The sequence below is a fragment of the Gallus gallus genome, chromosome Z, assembly GCF_016699485.2.
Source record: "Gallus gallus isolate bGalGal1 chromosome Z, bGalGal1.mat.broiler.GRCg7b, whole genome shotgun sequence".
NCBI classification, from domain to species: domain Eukaryota; kingdom Metazoa; phylum Chordata; class Aves; order Galliformes; family Phasianidae; genus Gallus; species Gallus gallus.
The window spans coordinates 35,218,160-35,240,602 of NC_052572.1; the positions used below are offsets into that span (position 1 = coordinate 35,218,160).

At 40.7% G+C, this 22,443-nt stretch overlaps 1 protein-coding gene across 13 annotated transcripts in view; it reads left to right on the forward strand.

The window, feature by feature from the left end:
* The window catches only part of TJP2 (tight junction protein 2), a 66,779-nt gene that overhangs the window by 22,057 nt on the left and 22,279 nt on the right, over nucleotides 1-22,443 (forward strand). For 11 of the 13 annotated variants that reach the window (XM_025144668.3, NM_001396730.1, XM_046905235.1 and 8 more), the window contains one exon: nucleotides 20,915-20,968. In XM_025144668.3, the coding sequence (XP_025000436.1) occupies nucleotides 20,924-20,968 (45 nt within the window). In that variant the 5' untranslated portion in view covers nucleotides 20,915-20,923. Of the gene's footprint in view, nucleotides 1-21; nucleotides 17,129-20,914; nucleotides 20,969-22,443 lie in introns of those variants that run through there. The other 2 variants (XM_015280244.4, XM_015280243.4) reach the window with 2 other exon arrangements.

Below are 22,443 nucleotides of genomic sequence, written 5' to 3' on the forward strand. Positions count from 1 at the left end.
CCGCCGCCCCTCCCTCGGGCCGGGCTCCCTCCGGCCCTTCTCGGCCGGCGGGGGAGAAGCGCGGCGGTCCGGCCGTTAGCGCCCGGGCGGCGATGTTACTATGGGAGCGACGCAGGGCTCCGCCGGCAGCGAACCGCCAGGGCCCGCGGGGGAGGCGGAGCAGGTCGGTAGCCTCCTCGCGACCCCGGGGCGAGCGCGAGGCTGTGGGAAGCGCCAGGCTGCGCGGAGCGCGCGTCTGTGGCTCGAAGCCCCGTTCAGCGTAGCGCGGCCGCTGTGGGGGCTCGTGGGCGCCGTGGTTGGCGGGTGGATCCGCCTGCCCGGGCTGCGCAGGGCCGTGCTGAAGCCAAAGGGCTGGGGAAGTCCCGTGTTGTGTTGTTTTTGGGGGGCTGAAGTGAGGGAGGAAACTACGTGAAACAAACTTCTTGTTTGTGGTTTCTGGAAGAATTACAGTGTAGTACGTGTGTGTACATTTCTGTGTGCTAACCATAACAAATCCTGTGGGGCTTATGGGTATTCATTAGCCTGGAGTGAACTACCTGTTGATATTTTGTGTGTTAATAATAATAATAATAATAATAAATCCCTATGGCAGGGGTTGCCTGGTCGGTCTGGTTAACTCTGGGTAACTGTCCCTCTCCTGTTCCATCACTCTTGTTCTGAGGTCTTCCTCATCTACTGCACGTGGCTGTTTTGCCTCTTCTGGATCCATCTTGCAAGCTCTTTGACAAGGGGCCCCTGTTTCTCGACCGCTTCTGTTACATCTAATCAGTATGTGTGATCATGTCCTTCTGAGAGAGACTTAAGTCCCCGGGTCACTGGGTTGGTGACTTGCCTCACAGGGGTCTCGTGAGGATACAGCTGAATCGTATGTGTATGTATGGGTGTGAGGAGAGTTGAGATGCCGATGCTACACAATTGCTGCCTGAGTTTTTATATTGACTTTTGTATTTACAGATAAATTTACTTTACAGGGTTATTGTTTAAATTATCTGCCTGAGTAAGTTCATGGTGACTACGCTTAAAAAACAGAATTGTCCCAAAGCAGGAGACTTGCAGTGTATTTCAGCACATGATGCATTGGTAGACTGTGCTACCAGTCTTCTCCCCTTTACCTCCATTGACAGTTTTTTGGACCTGGTTTCATCAGTGCTGCTGGAATCCTCTTGATGACAAAGCTTCCGTTGACTTGAATTGATCCAAGATTTTCCTCCTTGTTAATTTCCCTTTTTATACCACAAACTTGCTATTGTTTTAATGGGAAAAAAGAATGTGATGGTGGTTTGTTGATGTGTTTTGGTTTTTTTTCCCATTCAAAAAAAAAAAAAAAGAAAAAAAAAGTGTGGATTGCACAATTGTCCTCACTGAGTGGTTTCTTCCAACTGTTTTAAGTTTTGCCTTTCATGTGCAGAACTAGGAATGAAATGGTTAGGATGCAGGTTCCTTTTCTCTTGCAGCTGTGACACCCTAGAGAGTTTGGAAGTAGGTTGTATGGGCTATGAATCCTGTGGCAACGTCTATATTAACAGAAAAGGGAGCTTTGGCTCATCTCCCTTCCCACGTACTGCTTGAAATGGTGAGAAAGATAGTGTTTCTTATGTGCACTGAACTTTGGTGGGGACAAATTGTCAGTGTGGCTCCCCCAGTGTCTGTGTTTCTCATATTAAGGTTATTGAAGTCCACTGTTCTGTTTCTTTTATAAAGAAGGCTGTTCAGTATTTTATAGAAGAAGACATAAAAATGGTCTGGCGAGATATGACAGGTATGATTTTCCAGTTTTTTTGTTTTGTTTTGGAGGTTTTGTTTTGTTTTGTATGATGCTATTCAGACAATATGAAGTTTATGACTTCATTTCTAGGAATTCTGTTTTTCACAGCTTGTGGTTATTGGAATTGTAAGACAAATGTGGATTCAGCTGACACTCAAAACAGTTTTAGAATCCTTTGTGTACCAGTAAGTAGTAAGTTGCAGTGTTTTCTTTGGAAGCTAATGCATCTGATGCCACAGAACTCTCTCTTTTTTTTTTTTTAATGATGTCAACTGTATTAGGTGTATAAACCAAATGATACAGTGGAATTCAAAGCCATGTTTAAAATGTAAACAAACTTAAAGTCACTTTATATTTTGCAACTGCGTTTGGAATGTATTTCTTGCCATCAAAATGCAGAACTGTGATCACAGACAAGTACTGCCTAAAGGCAGGGTTACATTCCTGAATGTACCTTAGCTGGATTGTACAGTGGAAGCTAATACTTTAATGCAGTTACTCTTGATATCATGTAAGAATGAAATATCGTCTTACTTCCTAGACAGTAGGGGATATACCTTCATGAACGCTCCAGGCATCTCCATCTAGTAACTTGAAATAAAATAAATTATGAAAATGCTCCTTCAAAGGCTTGCAGTGCTAGCAGTTAATTCTGTAGATAGGTGATTGTCAGCAGCTTCCAAGCTGTGTGTGTTTGTGCCTTCTGTCGTGCCCTGTTAAGCAGAGAGCAGTATCTTTATGTATGCTGGTGATGGAGTCTCTAGAGTTCAAAACCCCTGCTGTAACCAAACCTTATGCAACTAAGAAATGATGCTCCTTTCTATTATTTATTCAATTTTCTAAGGTAAGTATTCATCCTAACACATGTTTCCTTTGCGCATGCATACGCTGCATGTGATAGGATGGTATTTCAGACACTCGTCCCTTAAGATTCATAATACATGTGAGCTTTTTGGAGAGAATGCAGGATGTTCAGATAGGCTGTCATTCCAAGCTTCACAAACAGAGCATTCTGAGACAAAGTGTTAGCCTTTGACATAGCTGCAAAGCTTGCTGCCAGGGTCAGCGCTTGGCACTGACTGCACTTCTTTCTGTGTCCTAGCACTGCAAAAATCTGCTGGATAATATGCATTTCTTCTAGTGGTTGTGGCTGAGGATTCTTCTGTCCAGTGTTTCAGAGGCCTTCTGCAGAGCTGCAGGGCAGAATAAATAACATTTTACTTTTTTTTTTTTCCTGTGTAGTTTTGTGTTCCAGAAGTAGAAAAAAGCGGTCAGTGGTTTTGATTCCTCTGTTTATAGAGTCAGATGGGAATATTTTTAAACAACTGATGTGACAATAGCATAGCTGGTTGGTGAAGGTGTCTGCGCACGTTCCTTAAAGGATGCCATCCAAACTCCTATTTCTGTGCAAGTCTGCACTACCATTGTTTTGTTTGAGGACCTGGTTACAGTTTGGCTTTAAATTTTTATTTTCTAGCACTTCAGATTTCCTGAATGTGTGTTGTTGTTTGGCATCAAAGGAGGTGATGTCATTCCTGACCCTTTGGCAGAAGCTCTCTTCAGATGCTGACTGAGTTGAGTAATTCTTGGGTGTGCTTCACCTCAGCGTGGTTGGTGTATTACTGGAGGTCAGGCTGCAAAAGGCCTTTTGCAGGCTTTTATGGACAGAGTGTTGATTGCAGATGGATGCCTACTGGCATTTCCCAGAGCTGCTGTGCTCTCTCTTCTGCTTTTGCAGTTACACTCTCCTACCTGTTCATAAGCAGTGCCCAATAAGCTTGAAGTATAAGAATATTTGAGGTGGAGGAAGAAGACAGGGAGGCTTTCTGTGATGTGTCCCAGACACACTTGTCAAGCTTTTGATTAAATGTGGAAAACCCTGTAACAGAGTACTGCTCGTACTTCAGTATTTGTGGGCCCTTGGATTTATGAGAGATACTCATCTGTTCTGACACACAGGGATGCTTTGAGTAAGAGGTTTGACATTTTCTGTGTGTCTTTTCCTTTTATAGGTTATTATGTTGCCTTTCTACTTCTAGCAGTACAGTGGTGTTAAACTGAACAATTTTTTAATTGTTTAAATTTTAATTAAACTGAACAATCATTCATTAAGTTTTATCCACAAACTTCTCTGCCTCTTGTAGTAACGTGACTTTATTTTCTATTCTTTTTAAAGTGCTTTTTCTTACTTTACCTTGTAGATGCTAGTGGATACTTTCCTAGCATCTTTTGAAGCAGTAAGGATGAACTTCAAACTCTTGGGTCACAATGGTTTGAAAATAGATTTCATTTTTCTTGTCTTCTTTTAAGGTTTGTTTGCTTATAGACAAATACTTTTTTTTTTTTCATTTTCTTTTTTCCTTAAGAAGTTAATAAGGAGCAGAACACTTAATCACGGTTTGCTTTTGCTTGGTGTGTTAGAAAGCCCTTGGGTGTAGAGTGTTTTTTTATATGGATCAAACTGCAAGAAGACTCTGTTTTGAATCTTTGTTGGAAGTGAAGTTGCTGCTAAACTGAGCTATGTTCTAGATGGTAATTGGATGGAGCTTTTGTCATTGATTCTAAGACCTGTAACTTCCTTGTGGCAACACGTGTGGGATTCTTTTTTCTTTCTTTCCCAGTTCTTTCAAAGCACATGTAAGACACCAGTAGTTGTAAAAGGGGGAATAAAATTTGCCCTGTCACTCTCTTGATTCCATTCTGGTCAGTTTATCCTTTGTGCACTACAGTGTGCACTGTAGTGGAAACAGCCCTGTTTTGTAGCAGCATGACAGTTTGGTTTCTTTTAACACATGGAGAGATGCCTGAACTTCCTTACATTGATGTTACATGCCTGAGAAGTGTTGACTGAGCTGAGAGATAGCATCGAGGGTTGTAGTTTCAAATTCTTTTGCTGGCATCCTTTCAAGTGAATTACAAATGGCTGCAGATGAACTCGGATTAGTGCTTTGGGAACAGATCTACCAAGCAGAAGTTGCTATCTTAATAGTAAAGAAAAAAGAGGTGCTTGGCTTCACTCCATGCTCTTCCTCCCTCCCTACCTGCTTTGTGGCTGTTTATTGCTTGAATGCTGTCATAAATCCTGATGGAATAATTTATACCTAAGTTGGAAGTGTTCAAATGTTCTTATTATCGATATGTTTAGATGTCACTGAAGTCATGTGCTAGTCCTTAACTGCTTGGGTATGCTTCAGCTTCACATCCTGCTTCACCAAAGGACTGGGGAAGAGGAGTGGAAAATACTTGAAATGGTCCCATTTTCAACTTTCCCTGTATCGCTTTCTTATCTCAAAGTGCTCTTTCAGTGTGGTCGGGTACTTTGTGAGTTTCACTGTAATGAGTAAAGTTTTGTATGGAATGAAAGGTTACTGGTGGCCCAAAACATTCAGAGTTGAGGGCAACATTTACGCTTGCCATTTGTGTGTGACAAAGCAATTGCAGTCCTTAGGAGGTCCTGAGGAGGGAGGAAGTTCTGCTGTGAGGAAAGGGATTCTGAATGTGATTTGTGAATTCGGTGTAGCTCCCTTAACCTTTTACCTCATGGTAATTGATGCAGCTGGAGCAGTTTCAGATGAAACAAAGTGATTTTTTTTTTTTTTTTTTTTTTTTTTTGACTGCATGTTCCATATTGTTCTACATGTGCCTGGAGGAGTGTGTCAACATGAGATTTATAGACCTAAACCCTTACAGTGCAAGAGCTATTGTACGAATGACATTAAAAATACTGAACTCCCTTTGCAACAGATTTAGGTCTCGTGTTGGGAATGTGAAAGATATGTTAAAATTTAGGAGTGAACTTCAGTATTGCTTTTTGGTGTGACTGAGTAAGCTGTTGAGCTGTCTTGAAAGGGAGAGATGAGTTGCCTAAGGCTTTAAGATCAGGTGTAAAGTGGTTGAAGGAAGGAGAGGAGGATAGATCCAGGTGGTGGCATTGGAACTGTGAAAATCCTTTTTAGAGCTGGAATATCAGAAAAGAAAGAATCTGCTTTGAAACAAGAACAGCAATTGTTTTTTGTATGCTAATTAATGAAATTAGTAACTCTGTAAGAACTGGCTAACAAACAAGATGTACAAACTATTGGCGATATGTATCTGAATGGTACTGAAATCAAATCATGACTTTGCTCAAAACTACTAATTTTTTTTACAGTTTCAATTCAAAGAAACCTCAATTTTTAACCTTTTTTATTTAGCAGAAGTCTGGAGACTCAAATGAAGCTGAAGCTTCTTTACTGTATTTGTACATATATATATATATGTGCATACATATATACATACATATGTATACATATATACATGTATACATACATATACGTATGTATATATGTATATATGTTTATATATACATATATATATATATAACCTTTTATATGTATTTTAGATATATATATAATCTGCCTTGTGTGACAGCTGTGGTAGCAGTAGTATGTAGTTTTAGAGTGTAGTTAAATGTACCTTTAAAACTTTCACACCATACAGAACCTTAGTAGGGTTCATTTCTGTCAGCCAAAAAAGAAAAGTGAATGTGACCAAACATGATTGCACTGCTACAGGAATACTCAAACAAAAGTAGAATGCCTGTAAGACTATGATGCATCGTTCTATAAATAAGAGTTAGAAAAAGGGAACTAGATATCTTAGCAGGGAAGGAAAATCTGAAATGGTTTGGGACTGAGCTCAGAGGCTAACAGTTGTACAGTTGTTTGAGTTGTCTTGCATTATGAGTAGGTTATTAAATGAAAATGCTGACCTGATTGGATTATATACCAGCAATGAACTGGCCTTTTAAAAATGAATTACATGAAGCACTAGATGGGTACCCAGCTTGTTTTTTTCTTAGATTTGGGAGTTCTAGTTGATAAATAATGCAGTTCATGCAGTTCATGCAATCACAGAGTCTGTCAAGACAACGGAATAGCAGAAATGCACTTTCTCAACTAGTAGTTGCTTGATGCTGGAGATGATTGCTCCCAGTGCTTGATTTGCTGTTCTAGTATAGGCACAAGTAGTAGGAGTGTTCAGAAGCAGTAGTAGTAGGTGTATCACAGAAGTTGAGTAAGAATTATAATCTGCCCTCTAGATCACACAATGGATACGGTGTTTGTTCTTTTTCTTTCAATTTCTTTATTTTGAGATGCAAGTGTAGAAGTTATACCTGGACTACACAGGGTGTCTGATTCTGAAGTGGACACTTCGGTTACATCAGCTGCACTTAGGTTTTTCACAGTTAAACTAAGAAAAAGACATTTACATTACTTAGCATAATGAAACATTGTTTAGAGCTATTGAGTTCCATTCACCTCTCCCTCGAAACTTGATCCACATCACAGCAAGCATTTTTTTAATGACTGCCAAGCAAAAAGCGTCCTGCTGAATTTTTGGTTCATGCACAAACTGCTTGTGTGCTTTGTTTCTCAGACTGTGTGTGTGTGGGCAGGGGGCATCTTAAGGAAGAGGCAGCACAGAAACAGCGCAAACAGAAGGTTCTGTAGAGTTTACAGGTAAAGTGAATGGGTGTGATTGAGTCAGGTAACCTCTAGAGCTGTTTTGGATTAAGTGAACTGAAAGTTTAGTGACTCTTCTGTTGCATTACTGTTTTGTAGGCTATACAGAGAAAAAAATCATAGAATCATAGAATGGCCTGGGTTGAAAAGGACCATAATGATCATCTAGTTTCAACCCCCCTGCCACGGGCAGGGTCACCAACCACTAAAGCATGTTATACACATGTTCTATTTTATACACAGCATGTTATTCTGTGCTGTGTGAAAGTCCAGGAAACCGAACAAAAACAGGACATATACAGACTGGAAAACGACAGTTTACATGCTGCATGCGCAAGTGTTATTGATGTAGCTGTAGCTGTCTTTTGCCTAGATTAATTAGATTAGTTTTGATCTACATCTGAAATTACTCTGTTTTCAGCTTTTTATGTCCTGAAACATTTCTTTGTTATTGAAAAGAGGTGGTAGGGAAAACCTCTTTATTCCAAGACTGAATGCGCGCCAAGCCGATAGGTGAGGTGTATGCTTTCCTTTAGAACCCTGCAGTGCCTGTGGGAGAGTAAGTTAATGTTTCCAAGGTATGTCTGCTGAGCAGTGCTGTGTGTCCCAGAGCACTTACACAAAACAACTTCTGTTGTTCCTCTGAAGCAATATGAAAAGAAAAAAAAAAAAAAGAAACTTAAAAAAAAAAAACCCAGAAAAACAAAACAAAAAAACCCTTTGGTGGGAAAAATACTACTTCCCAAAGTGTTGTTATTTCTCAAAGGGCAGAAATTGCTTTCTGAAAAATGAGGGAAATAATTTCAGTGTTTTTGCTCTTTTTTTTTTTTCTTTTTTACGGAAATGGGATATTTTTTCTCCAAAATGGCAATTTTGTATTTCAATTGAAGCTGTTCTCTGCATAGACTTTGAACAATCGGTTGCTTCCTGTTGGGGGAAACACTGGAACAATTGCAGCGTGATTTCAGTGGGATAATGACAGAACTGTTGTTGAGCAGGAGGTACATTTGGAAGAGGACTTGCTCCAGAAGGAGATGTATTTCTGTGAGCATCTAGGTTTTTTTGTAGATGATACCTGTGAATCTTGCTATTGCATTCTATTCACGTCTGATTTTTTTTATTTTATTTTTTTGCTTGGATAGGTTACTGTTTGTGATGGGATATTACACTTTGATACACATATTGAAGCTCAATAGAATTCAGTTGTAACAAATATAATCTACTCTGCTCATCTCTTTGACCCTTTCCCAGGCAACTTTAGAACTTTTGCACATGCATTCTTAGTAAGTGCAGCCTGCCAAGGCTGTAGACTGATGGTGAGTTTGTGTTCTGAATCTGTTACACTCTAACGTGTATGTATTTTTTTTTGCTGCTCTTCTCAGCACTTCTGTTTTTTTCCTCTTGTGATGGTGGTAAATAAGGACCTGCTGCTCATTGGACATTGGTGCAGGAGTTCAGGTGACAGCTTTTGCATTCACCTCCTTGAACAGTTACCAGCAGATAGCTGTAGAAAACATACTTGTGGGAAAAGCATCATAGTCTTTAAGCAACCTTATCATCGTAACTTCTAGGTACTGAATTGAAAGGAATAACTGTCATTCTTACTAGCAGAGGTCACAGGTACTGTGACCACGTTAATGCATTTTAGAAAATTCCTATGTGTGTATTTTGCCTGCCTTTTCCAGCTCAATGGAATATTGCATCTTTGAGACTGTGGTCCATCAGGATCTGGATTTTTCTGATGATATACTACCAGGAAGCATGCAATTGTAGTGGCACCTCACTACTACTGCTCAGGTCAAAAGTGGGTTGGAATAAAAAGCTTTACCCTGAAAACAAGGCTGTATTTTACCTTTCTGGTGCTAGTGCTGCAGTGCTGTGTTTCTAACTTCGGGTACAACTGTCATTTTGCATTGGCTCAAAATGGTCACAGTTTTTCTGCTACTCATTTCCATGGGCTGTTGGTGGTGTTGGTAAGTGACATGTGTGGTTTATCTCCGGAGTCCCAGGCAATTCTCTCTTTTCAGAACAAAAAACCTCTTGGGGAACTTTATATCTATATGCATATATATAAAGGTCAGGCCAGATGGGAATCTGAGCACCTGATCTAGCTGTAGGTGTCCCTGTTCACTGCTGGGGAGTTGGTCTAGATGGCCTTTACAGGTCCCTTCCAACCTGCCTGACTCTATACAGGTCCCTTCCAACCCGTGACTCTATATGAAAATCACAGGAATGCCTACATACTCCAATAAATAAATAGTATAATAATAAACCTAGCTCTTCACAGCAACAGCACCATTCTGAGTGCAAAAGCGGCAGTCTGAAGTTGCGCTTAGAGCAATTGCTCAACTTTCCGTGCAGAATGTGAACCATGTGAGCCTCTGCTGCGGGGTCACTGCACCACCTAGTGGCTCTGCAGGTTAGCTGAGCGTACGGCTCACTGCGTCTGGGCGCTGTCGTTGGTTAGCTCGTATGGGTGGGCGACATTTTGCAGAAACAGCTTGTCAGCGTGATTTCCACGAACCTGCTAAAGATGCTCGTTTCTAGTGGAACAAAAGCCTTCGTGAGCCTGAGCAGAAGAAAGCATCGTAAGAAAACAAAACAAATAAACAAAAATATGTGGGGTATTTATTGGCTATTTGTAAGGTGACTTGAACTCAGAATACTGTTGGAAAAAAAAACAAACAAACTGTTTCTTCCCCTTTTTTTGTCACCTCAAAGTGTTTGGCCTTTCTGAAACTTCAGTATAGTCAGAAAATGTTAGGCTTTAAACTAATACATTTTTTCCTATGTATTGGCATTAACATATAAAAAGCCCCATGAAAAACAGTAAATATTTTTTTTCCAAATGAGACTAATGCATGCCTTGCACGTAGAACCTCCCTAGTTTTGTTTAGGAGCTTTTATACTTGGAATCAAAAAGCTATTACTTTTGAATTGAAGAGCGCACAACTTGTCAAAGCTCTGCATCCATCAAGGTGCTGTGCGTACATCTAACTTTTCCCCATCTTCTTTGGATTATTTTTCTTGAATAAAAATTATCTACTGGAAGATCTGTGGTGGTGCAGTGTGAATGTTAATAGCAGGGCAACGGTATAAATGGGACCTGGATGTGTTCATTGCTTAGCGTTCCCAGTAGCCTGATGAACAGTGCTGTTGTCCTTGGTCTCTTCAGTTCTGAAAAAGCACTGGATTCTAGTTCAGATTTCAGTCTGGAGGGTGTCTGGAGTGTCAGTAACACAAGAGGTGTAGAAATGAGTGTAAGTTCTGCAACCTCAGAACCTTTTTCCTCATCTCTTAGCTGGGCAAGCCTTTCAAAGTACAAGGAAGCTTGTTCCTGTTTTCCTGTTTCAGGTGCTGGTTTTAGTATGAGGCTTTCCTTTGATAGACAAGGAGGAAGTCTGTGTGTGGGCTTCCTTTTCCAGTGTTTCAGTGGGTAGGCTATTGACTTGAAGTCCAGAGGCTTGAACTATTCTGCAGATGGCTAGCTTTGGGTTCAGATATTTTTGAAGAAAGAGTAAAGCAAAATCCATAATGAAATACTGCTGAGTTATGTAAAGTATGTGTGTGTAAAGTAATGGCCGCGGGCATTGCTGTCATACTTGCTTCAGACTGTTCCCGAAAGCAATAATGTCAAAAAACTTTATACCATCAGTAAACATTTTTCATTTGATAGTTTCAAAAGTTTTCATGCAACCTAAAAAGGAGAGGTTGCTCTTTGAATGCCTGAAATAGGCTTGTGGTACTCAAATGGTGTTTGCCAGGGCTTTTGCAGGCAGAATTTACAAACTATAACAATTGAATAGCGTAACTTTTCAATAAGATATGATTAAGAAAAGCTTTTCAAGTCATCACTTCTTTTGCGTGAAAAATCACTTTTATTTTGTTTCACAGAATCACAAAATGGCTGCAGTGGGAAGGTGGACCTGTGGGTCTATCTGGTCCAACCTCATTGCTCAAGCAGAGCACCCAGAGTAGGCTGCTCAGGATCGTGTCCTTCTAAAATTTTCCAGGGAGGAGACTGCAGCTTCTCTGGGAGGCCTGTGCCTGTGCTCCCTTTCATGCATGGTAGAAAAAGTATTCCCAGATGTTTGGAGGGAACCTCTTTTGTTTCAGGTGTTTATACACACTCATATATAAGATCTCTCCTGAGCATCCTCTTCTCCAGGATGAACAGTCCCAGTCAGTGGGTTTTTCACACTGATGCGTGCTTCTCGCTCATGAAAACCTTCAGGATGGAAACCTGTGAGGCTGGCATAAGAAGCAGTAAAAGGAGAGTCTTGCAGGAGCAGGATGGTCCTCTTTTGGCTTGAAGTTATGGAAATAAGCATGTAATATGTCAGTGCAGAATCTTGAAGGCTGCGTTGCACAACATGAGACCTTTTGCTTTATTAACCATGGCATTAATATTAAAGTTAACACTCCTCTGTATGCTAATGAGCTGTAAGAAGAACATGTTAAACATATATGACTATAGTACCCAACTATCCACCACATCTTATCAAATATCATCCCAGGGAGGGAAACAGTTAAAGTTTTGGATATAAGGGAAAATATCTTGGTAAGGAAGCTGAGTGGAGAAGGGAGGGGAAGCAGGGAAGAGAATGGAAAAGAGGCTGAAGGAGAGAAGAGAGATGAGAGATAAGAAGTTGCCACCTTCTGTTGAGTCAACAACTTCACCAGTTTTCTGTCATCAGTATATTTACTGAGGGTGCACTCTGCCTGATTGTCCAGATCATTAATTAAAGTGTTAAATAGGACTAGACCCAGTACTGACCCCTGGGGTTCTCTACTTGTTACTGGCCTCTAGCTGCTGACCATTGTCCTCTGGGTCCAGCCGTTAACCATTTATTCTTTACTCATCTAGCTGGTATTTCAGCAACTTGTCTGCGAGCATTTTAAGGGGACAGTTTTTGTGCAATACTGCTCCGTGTATCCAATCTGTAAAGAAGGAATGATTAGAAAATTTATGCTTGTATTGGGCTTATGTTCAGGTTTTGGTAGCAGGTGGGCTGCTGGTGTGGCAGAGCCCACCTGTTCTCTTGTCAGAACAGAGCCAGCTTCAGCTTCTCTTAAAGGGACCTGCCGCTGGACAGAGCTGAGCCATAAGCGATGCTGGTTATACCTCAGAGATAATGTATTTGAGAGAGACTAAAACACTGCACAGACGCAGTGAGAAAGAGGAGTAAGTAAATGCGAGAGAAACAGCCCTGCAAGCACCATGGCCAGTGCAAAGGGAGCTGCAGGTGCAGAACAGAAGCTCCCTGCAGCCCAAGAAGAGCCCATGGAGGAGCAGGTTGTCCCCCTGCAGCCTGTGGGTGCCATGCAGAGCAAATCTCCATGTGCAGCCATGGAGGAGCCTATGATGTGGCAGTGGATGAGGCCTGAAGGAGTCTGGAGCCCCCACAGGAGAAGCCCTGGGCTGAAGCTGCAACCCACAGAGAGGAGCCCATGGTGAGGCAGGAGGGTTGGAGGGACCCATGCTGGAGAAATCCACCCCTGGGGCTGGGCCCTGTGGTACAGAGCCATGTTGGAGCAGTGCTTGGAGACTTGCAGTTTGTGGGAAGCCTGCTCGGGGTCACTTTGGGAAGGATGACATCCTGTGAGAGGGATTCTACGTGGAAGAGGGAAAAGGAGTGACCATGAAGGATCAACAGCAACAAGCCCTATGATCTGACTGCAGCCCCCATTGCCTTTTTTCCTACGTAGCCTGGGATGAGGTAGAAGAGGGTGGCACTGGGGAGGGAGGGTGTTTTTGTTTGCTTTTAGTTCTCACTGCTTTAACCTGTTAGTAATAAGGAATAAATTAATCTTCCTACACTGAGTCTGTTTTCCCCATGACAATAAGTGGTGAGTGATTTCCTTACCCTTAATTTTGAATTTTTTTTCATTATATTTTCTTCCCGTCCTCCTCTGTGGAGGGAGGGTGAAATAGTGTCCACCACCAGCACAACAATGCTTACTTTATAGCTTTTTAAACAATTCTTTTTAGATAACCCTTATTTTAAGATTACAACATCTAAATGCATTTTTGTAAAAATATTCCTCATAAGAGATATAATAACACATCTTGTGTATGCTTCACTTGTTAAAGGTGAACTTGCTGTACCCTGTTGCAAGGTATGTTTTGTAATCTGGGAGAAAGTGAAGGCCATGCAGAGAAGAAGGAAGAGAAGGTTGACCACCACGAGACAACATGGTTGTAGATCACACACACAGCATGAGACTTTACATCCTGAAACCCAAAGGCAGAACATGAGGTGAAATGAGGCAGATTAAGAATGAAATGGATTGGATATTAGATTGGATATTAGGAAAAACTCCTTATCCAAAACAGTAATAACTGATTGACACAGGCTGCCAAGGGAGGTGATGGAATTGCCGTTGCTGGAGGTGTTCCAGAAAGGGATACAGATGTGGCACTGAGGGACATGGTTAGTGGGCAACACAGGTGGTAGGTGAATGGTTGGAACAGATGGTCTTAGAGATCTTTTCCAGCTTTGGTGATTCCACGATTCTGTTAATAGGCTTTAACTGAAAAGGAAAGAATTGTTGCACTGCTTCTTTCCACATGAAAGAATTTTTCTTTAAAGAATGTCACTTCAGTGCTGAACTATAGGTATTCTTGCATGTATAGTAAGTGACAGGGCTTGCTTTCCTTTTTTTTAAAAAACCTCCTGCATCCTGATATATACCCATCGTGATGATAGCAGCCATCTTAATTTTACTCAAATGTGAAAGTAGAACTGATGATCCTGAACACAGAGTGTCTTTTAATGTGGAGTTGTCCGTTTTGTGTATTTCTCTTTCATGACTAGGGGGAAGAAAAGAGTTTGTGTCTCAATGAAGAGCAGTTGAGAGTTACTCCAAGTGGTTATTGTTTCCAAACCATTTTCTATCATTTCTCTTACTTTAATATGAGCCATTCACTGTTGTAGAATGGCTGTTTTCATGTCATGGCTTGGGTTAGAGGGGACCTTAAAGACCACTAATTCCAACCCCTTGCCACGGACAGGGCTGCCACCCACCAGCTCAGGCTGCCCAGGGCACCATCCAACCTGGCCTTGAATGCCTCCAGGGATGGGACAACAGAGCTTCTCTGAGCAACTGCTCTGTTTGCTTTATTATAAAAGATACGTGGATAAATAGTTTTCCTCATCCTTCTAGATTCTGATCATAGATCTTCTTTACAATATGCAGATACATGATGAGAACAACTAAGTTGGTGCCTTCTAACTTCAATGTGGCTTGAGTAGCATCGTTACTGCATAGGGAAAAGCCTGATGAAAGTGCCGTTCCTTTTCAGACTTTGTGGTAATTTGTCCACTGTGGTAATGACAAACATTTGGTAGGCTCTGGATACACTTTTTTATGTTACGTGATTATTTTTGTAATTATCTTTTATAATCTACAGCCTTTGAGGGCAGGTATGCTGTGAACATATCAAAACAGCTATGATAATCTCCACCTGTCTGCTCGTATCACACACTGTTCCCAGAATGTTGTGAAATTCTGAAGTTGCTCTGCATAATTTTCTGGAAGCTCTCTTTCTCTTCTCACACCACTAATTTTTAGGATAGATCATCTTGGTTAGTTTTTAGTTTATTTGTCCCTGCATGAGTCACAAACTCTTCACTGTCTAAACTGATAGCGAACCAAAGTGTGGTTTGCTGCTTGGAACTGAATGTTTTTTGCTGTTGTTGTTTTTCCCCCAAGAGGAACTTCAGTTTAAAATGTATATGGTTATAGATGTCAGGTAGATGTAAAATGTCAAAGGCTTATACTTGCATTTGTAATCTTGTGCTGAGTGTATAGTTAGGCTTTAGTTAGTCTCCTTTAGTCTTTGCAAAGATTCATGCAGGTAAAGTCAAAATAGAGTGCTGGTTATGTAATTAAATACAGGTGTCATGGATCTGCTCGGCCAATGGTTTTAAAAAAAAAAGGATTAAGAACAGCTTTCCATCTCACTTAGAAACGTTAAATTGAAGAATTCTTATCCTACAGAAATTCTTTTCCCCTAAAATGAAATGCAAATGCAAGAGTCTACAGCTTTCTCTTAACTCACTGGTCACTTGAGAGGTGCTGCTGTGACTGTGCAAGAAAAATTTCATACACTTGTGGTGATATTTCTAGACTGCTAGATTTTTATTTATTCCCATTACTCTTTTAAATGTTGCTAGAGAAAATACACCTGCTTTCTCCTTTTCCTTTAAAGGAGAGAACAGACCAAAACCAAAGAAGAAGAGCTGTTGTTATAAAGACTTCAACTTACGGCGAATACTTTGCCATTTTTCTTTACCACATTTTCCCTGTCTGGAAATGGGGGTGTTTGTTTCATGATACTTTTTAAATTCAGAGTTTAGAGTGCTGTGGAAGCTTTGTCAGGACAGTGAGGAGAACAGGAGAGCAAGGACAGGGATAGAGGCATCTCCACTGTATCTTTGCATTTGTTTCTTCTTATTGCCACTTTTCTTTAAATAAGTAGATGACAAAAGTGGTTTTAGAGGTTGTGAATGTGAGTCTATTCTGCACAATGATTATTTTCCTTTAGAGACACGAGTGAAGATTCTCCACCATTTCGACCAGGCTCCAGTGCCAAGTCCTCCATCCATGCAGGTGCTTTGGCAGCAGAGACCCAGCCAGGGGCTGCTGAACAGCACAAACCTGTGTGTGATCTTGTTCTGCTGGCTAGAGCAAGGAATTGCCAGAGGATGGGATGGCAGTTGAAACACAAGGTGTTGAATTCACTCTTGTGAGGGAAAAACCTTAAACTCCAGGTTTCTCAATTGAATGTTGTTCACCTTCAGCAGTTAGAACTACCCATCTGGAGAAGAAATGCAACTTGTGGATGGGGTTTTTCACTTAGTGTTGCGTAGTGCACTGTGTGTTGGTACGTGTCTGTTTCACATTTTAAACAGCCTGTGAGATTTGCATGAAGTCTGGGGGAAAGCTCTGGTCGAGTTTTCAGTTCACACCACTTGTATGAAGTAAATGGAACTGATAGTTTGGCTTATTTTCCAATAACAGCATCTTTTGGGCTATACGATGAGCCTGCACTATCAACAACTAATATCTGCTACTCCTGGCCATTAGCAAGTTGTTTCTGTTTTTCTTGCTTGCTAGAGTCATATCCCCGGGATATTTTTAAATGTAAGTCCTGGAAGTGTTGAAATGTAATTATACATGTGCAGGTGAAGGAATTACTCGCATGCTTACAATTACTTCTGCCTAAGGACTTCCTGGGTTCAGTAGTTAAATGCTGAGACTGGATAGAGGCTGTTAAATGCAGCTTAAAATGCGCAAAATAATGGAGTCAGGTGGTAATTCTTGCTACAAAGTGTTATGATCAGAATGTAACTTCCAAGCAAGTAAGCTTCCTTGTGCTTCTCCATGCCTTTTTCTTTAAAGTTGCTAGTACCCTGTTTCTTTAAAGTTTTGGATGTGTTTGTGATGGGAGGGAACCAAAATGTGCTTGTAAAAAGAGTAACTTGCTATGTTCTGATCTGTTTCTGACACTTAACATACCAACTATTCCTATTATTTTTTAAAATCAAGGATGTAGTCTGTTTTTTTCTTTCCCCCGGGGCCTCTTACAGCGACAGTTTCTAAAACTCTGAGTGGATTTCCCTGCTGTGGTTTTGATGCATTTCTGTGTGAAACGGACGGCAGGATTTGTTCTAGTATGTAGGCCACTATTGTATTAGAATTACATAACCCTGTGGAGTGGTAGAAACAGATGAAAAGACCAGGATGCACGGCGTCCCCGAGCAGATCATATCCCGTGACAATGAAGACAGCGCAAGCTCTGCAGAGAATGTGGTCACATGCAGTCAAAAAGTTGAGGATTTTAAGGGGGCACGTGAGTTGCTTTTTGTTGCACCTTGCTCCGGGTCTTTCCTCCCTCCCCTGTGTGCCTTGTGTCTCCTTCCCCCCTCCAGCTCACTTTCACAGCCCGATGACTGTGGTGGCAGGTCTTCTGGTGCTGGTTTTCTGAAAGAAGCTGCCTGGGGCCATCTCTCAGTTGCAAGTAATTGCATAAATCGCGGATGACTGTCAGCGGGAGTGTTTGTAGCACACAGATGATTTTAGTACTTTGAATTGTTTCCTGCCACAGATTCTGTCAAGTGGTCTGTATTGGGCACGTAGAGAGCGCCTATCGTTTTGGTGGTCAGAATTAGGCAGATTTAAGCAAATCCTGACTGCGGTGTTCTCATTAGGAACGGACTGACTTTAGTCACTAATGAATTTAGACTAGCTAATGACAGTTATTTGCACTCCCTGCAGCTATCCTGCAGCTATCCTGCTATCTGTGTAAAACCTTGCAAAACAGTTACTAGCAGTAACTGGAGGTGGAATCCTCGCTGTTTTGCCTGCCCTTCTTTCTCCAGTGTTTCTGTGTGCAATCTTGCATTGAGATGGCAATCGTACAAGGGATGTCCAGGCTGTTCAGATCCTTTCTTGTTTCCCTAGAGACAAAGAGTGAAGAAATTGGCTAGGGTGGTGGGAGCTGTTTGTAACCCATTACTTGATGCAGACAGAGGACAGTCATGATATTAGGCGTGGAATACAGGAATTTTGTTATTCTGGTGGAGACTTTTAATCATAGTTTTGGAAGTCCTTGGCTGGTGATTTTTAGCCTTTGTCGTCTCTTCCTCCCTTTTAGTCCTTCCCAGTAAGCTGTCAGTATCGGTTAGTACCGTGGCAATGGCATACAGCAGTATTTTTTTTATAACGTTAAAGGGATTATTGCTGAGAGATTTGAGGGAGTACAGATGTGTTTTTCGCCTTGCAGGCTTCCAAGGTGACCGTTCAGTTCTCTGAACTGTGTTGGGGAGCCTGAATGGCTTTATCACTATGTCAGAGCTGGTCCTGCTGTCGTGGTAATTATGTTGCACAAAATCAGCTTTCAAGTACATAATGTACTTTCCCTCACTAATATGGTACACAGCAACTGGGAGTCAGTTTCCAAGGACCGGTTTCTGAAAGCTTATTAATTACAAACTTAAAAGTGAATTATTTAAGTGTCTTTTGTTTAATGGCTCCTAACAGTTTCAGGCTAAAAATCCCCTTGCCTTCCCCACCCCCAGATTTACAAAGAAGGTGTGTGAAGACCATAACTGATATTTTAAGGAACATTTTCTGGGCACAGATGAGATGATGCTGTTGGCTTGACATCCTATGGGATCATAGCTGTAGTATCTGTAGGCAGTACTTTCTTTTCCTTTCCTATTGTTCATTTTTGTGACCAGATATCATGAGACTGGTTTGTCGGAGCAAATAAACTTACCTGTGTTAGTTTTGCACACTTACATTTGCTACATGGTGCATCTCTTGTCTCGTGTGCAAGGTTTTATTCCACAACTGACTAGAACCATTGTTCTGGTGAAGGAAATTCCTGTAAGCTCAGTTTTTTCCTACCCACAGATCCTTCCCAGTATCCTTACTCTCCTTTACTTAGTCCCTTTGCTGCAGCATTGCACTGAACAAGCAGTCATTTCTCAGCCCATCCTTTTGCAGGTAGAATATCAGAAGGCTCAATGTTAGAGTTGCTGGAAGAGCAGGGGGTGCGTGCTGCCCTCTGCCCATAAGGGCAGCCTGCCTGCCTTACTTCTGTTTGCACAGAGCCAGTCTCAGCAGTGTGTTGGCCTGTTAAGTAGCATTGGTAAGGACTGCAGGCAGTGTACATTCAATTTAAATGATGTTCTTGCCACATACGTAAGTTGTTTGGGCTTGTATGCAGTAAGAGAGAGAGTAAAGATTTTCCACTTACCTGTCCACAAAATCTGAACCCAGCTGCTTGTCCTTTAGATGTTACCAATCATTTGATCCCCTTCCATTTCTGAAATTCTCTTCAGTGAAGCCAACTGTAATTTAAATGACACTGAGGCCTTTCTTTAGAACAGACTGCAGAGCTTGAAGATAGCATATAGAAAAGTAGGACAGTAATGGTACAACCTAGGGTCAGTAGTAGCTAAACTATCAATTTTCATACATGCCAAACAAGCAAGCCTACTCACTCTGTTTCTCACAGCAGCTCAGAAAAAAAACATGTGGATAAGGAGATTTTTTTCTTTCTTTAGCCTACAGGAGATCCCTGTGTAAGGGAATTTGTGTAGTGAGATGTTTCACTGTCAGCTTGCTGAAGGGCTAGGCATGTAAATTGCTGAGGTGGGAATATCAGAGAAAATAATTTCACCACATGCTCCAACAAACAGAGTAACTCTCTGACAATAGACATGTACATTTTAATAGGAAGTTAGAAATGCCAATCATTCGAGACAAGTAGAAGTTTAGGAGTACTTATCTGTGTCAATTTCAATGTAAGTAACTCATTCTCTGAACAGATGTGCCAGATGTGCTTTCAGTTTGACTCAGAGAGTCCTAGAAACTGGATAGTGTTGTCCATTTTGGAGGCGAAAAGTATTGGTGCATGTTTAGTGCTGTTTGGTGTTGTGAACTTCCTGATAAGAATGCTGAGTATTGTGCATATTCCTTCAGGAGCTCTGAGCAGAACTTGAGCTTTGCTCCACTTTGTGGTGTTCGAGACTTCCACTGGAAGAATATATCATGGGCTTCTCTGCGTTTGAGAAACAGCATCCATGGCTTGCCAAATAGTTATTGGCTGCTCAAAAGCATTTGCTCTGGAAAAATGAGGGATGCTTTCCAGCAAGGCACATCCATCATGTGTCACATCTTGTCCATTTTTGGGGGGGAGTGCAGTCACCAGTAATCCCTTTAAAGCCTTTCAAAGGACGATTAAGTCCACTTCTGCTTCCTCTGGAAACTCATATCTTACCAAGAAAAATGTCTACTTTTAGCGGTAAAAACAAATAAACCTGTGACTTCAGTATGCATGCACATTCTCATGAAGAACCTGGATTTTTCATTTGCAACTGAATGCTCTGCATTTTGAATCGAAAAGTTTTCAGTGTCAAATACCGTGGTTCGTTTTTTTCTCCTCATTTCAAGGCCAGGCAGTGAAGGAGCTAGCTATATGATGCACCACTACTGGGTCGTTATTTTGTATTTTAAGTTGTGCTGTTGGAAAGATTTCAGATTATATCATGTAATGTAAACTGATCCATTCAGGATCAGCTTATACTGGAAATGTGGAAAGGAAAAAAAGTACGGAAAAATAAACATCTGCAAAGTGTCATAGAAGTGGATATACCAGTCCTATGTAGACATACACTGTTTTTCTGTAAAATACATTTTTAGCTAGGGAATCTAAATATTCAGTTGTATAAATCTGAAGGCTCATTGGTTTTTAAGATCTCAGTTGTAACTACTGATGTTGCTGGATCAGTATGCTGGAATGGAGACATATTCAGTTTGTGTTCTCTGAATCGGGGTTATATCACGGCAGTGTGATTTGAATTAATTGCTTATGCTAAATGAAGCTCTTCCAGAAAACTGGAATGAACTGTTGAATCAGTGAAATTTGAAGGAATTCTATCAATCTGAACCTTTTGATATTTTTTTCCACTTTTAAGTAAAACCATCACTAAATGAAATGTACGTGTTTCGTACTAACTATACCAAATGCTTATAATAAATATGTTTATATCTGTGTTTTAATGGGGTATTTCACAGTCTAGGTAGTTGTATGCTTTTTGTTTTGCTGATTGGTTTCTGTGTGCAACAGGCCCCAGGCATGGAAGAGCTGATATGGGAACAGTACACTGTGACCTTACAAAAGGTGAGTGCCTGTTAATATTTTTTGGCTTTCAGATATGCTAGTACTACTGATGCCTAAATATGTTTTACAATAAATGTTATTAGCATATCTGAGCCAAGGGTATGATTAATGTTTTGTACAAATTAGATATATTTTCCATTTCAAAGCTTAATTGCTAGTGACTCATACTATAATATGACTCTTTAGTGTTAAAAATAAATTAAATTAACTGTTTAAGTGCTATGTTTACTTTTATTTGGCCTTTGTAACCACAGCCTAATGTACTACACAACAGCCATGTAGCAAAATTCATCACTGAATAACCTTAAAAACAAAGCAGATGGCTTTATCTTGCAGTTGTGATTAATGGTCAGGCTTTGTAAGTATCATTGAACACATTTTCACTGATTTATTTGTATACACTTTCATGTCAACCAGCATGGAATTTAGTGGTAAAGTACTTCATCTAAATTTCTAAAATATGCAAGCTACAAGCATTGCTTTAACTTGTAAGAAAAGCTGAAGTTATCACTGGTTTGTTGCAAGTCCTTTTGAGATAAACAAAGTCTGTCTCTTGCTTGTGAGTTCTGCAAGGGCTAAGCCACCACAGTACAGTACAGGATATGTTGCTTGACAGTGGTGGTAGTCTTCCAAGCTTTTTTGGTGATCTGTGTTCAATGAGCAGGCTGTACTGTGCTATTAACATTTTTCATATGCTATGCATTGGAATGAACTCAATGACCTGAGGTAAAACAGTCACCTCGCCTACAGAACTGGTTGTGTGGGTGAATTTCTGAGATGGACTGTTTTCCATGTCACAGACATGGACAGGAGAAACACTGTGGAAGATCTTAGTTCTTGAAATTTCCAGCTTTTCAGGTATTGAGTTCCTCGTAGATGTGCATTACGTCTTTAATTCAGAGATAGCTCTTTGCCACTTGAGCAGTATGAGCCATGGGCTTGCTGTTTCAGGCACTACCATTGTGTTCTACAGTTAGTTTTAATTCTGTATTGTTTTGGCTTGAAGCACCTATCTGCTTCCTGTAAAGCTAAGATACAATAAGTGTGAAGCTTCATTATTTCCTTGAAGAAATAACATCTTAATACTGACATTAATGTAGGGCAAGCTGGCATGTGATTAAAAACACATGCAGAGTTGTGGAAGAAGTACTACTTTAATCTGGTGAATTATTTCATGTGTAAGTTAATTAAAATTTAAAAATGTTCCTGTGGCATAACTTATGCATATATATATATATATGTATGTGTGTGTGTTTATTTGTTTTTAGGAATAGAAGCTCTTTATTGGGTAGCTAATAGCATTCGAACAGTGTGTTTAATAAAATGCATGGTTTTGTGCACACGTTCTTGTGTCCAGTTATGCTAACACTTCAGGTTTAGTGTTACAGGCATGATTCCTTCACATCTCTTTAAGTACTTCCTTGATTTTTTTGAATGCCAAACTTGAGCATTTACAGACCTGACATTTCTGTGAG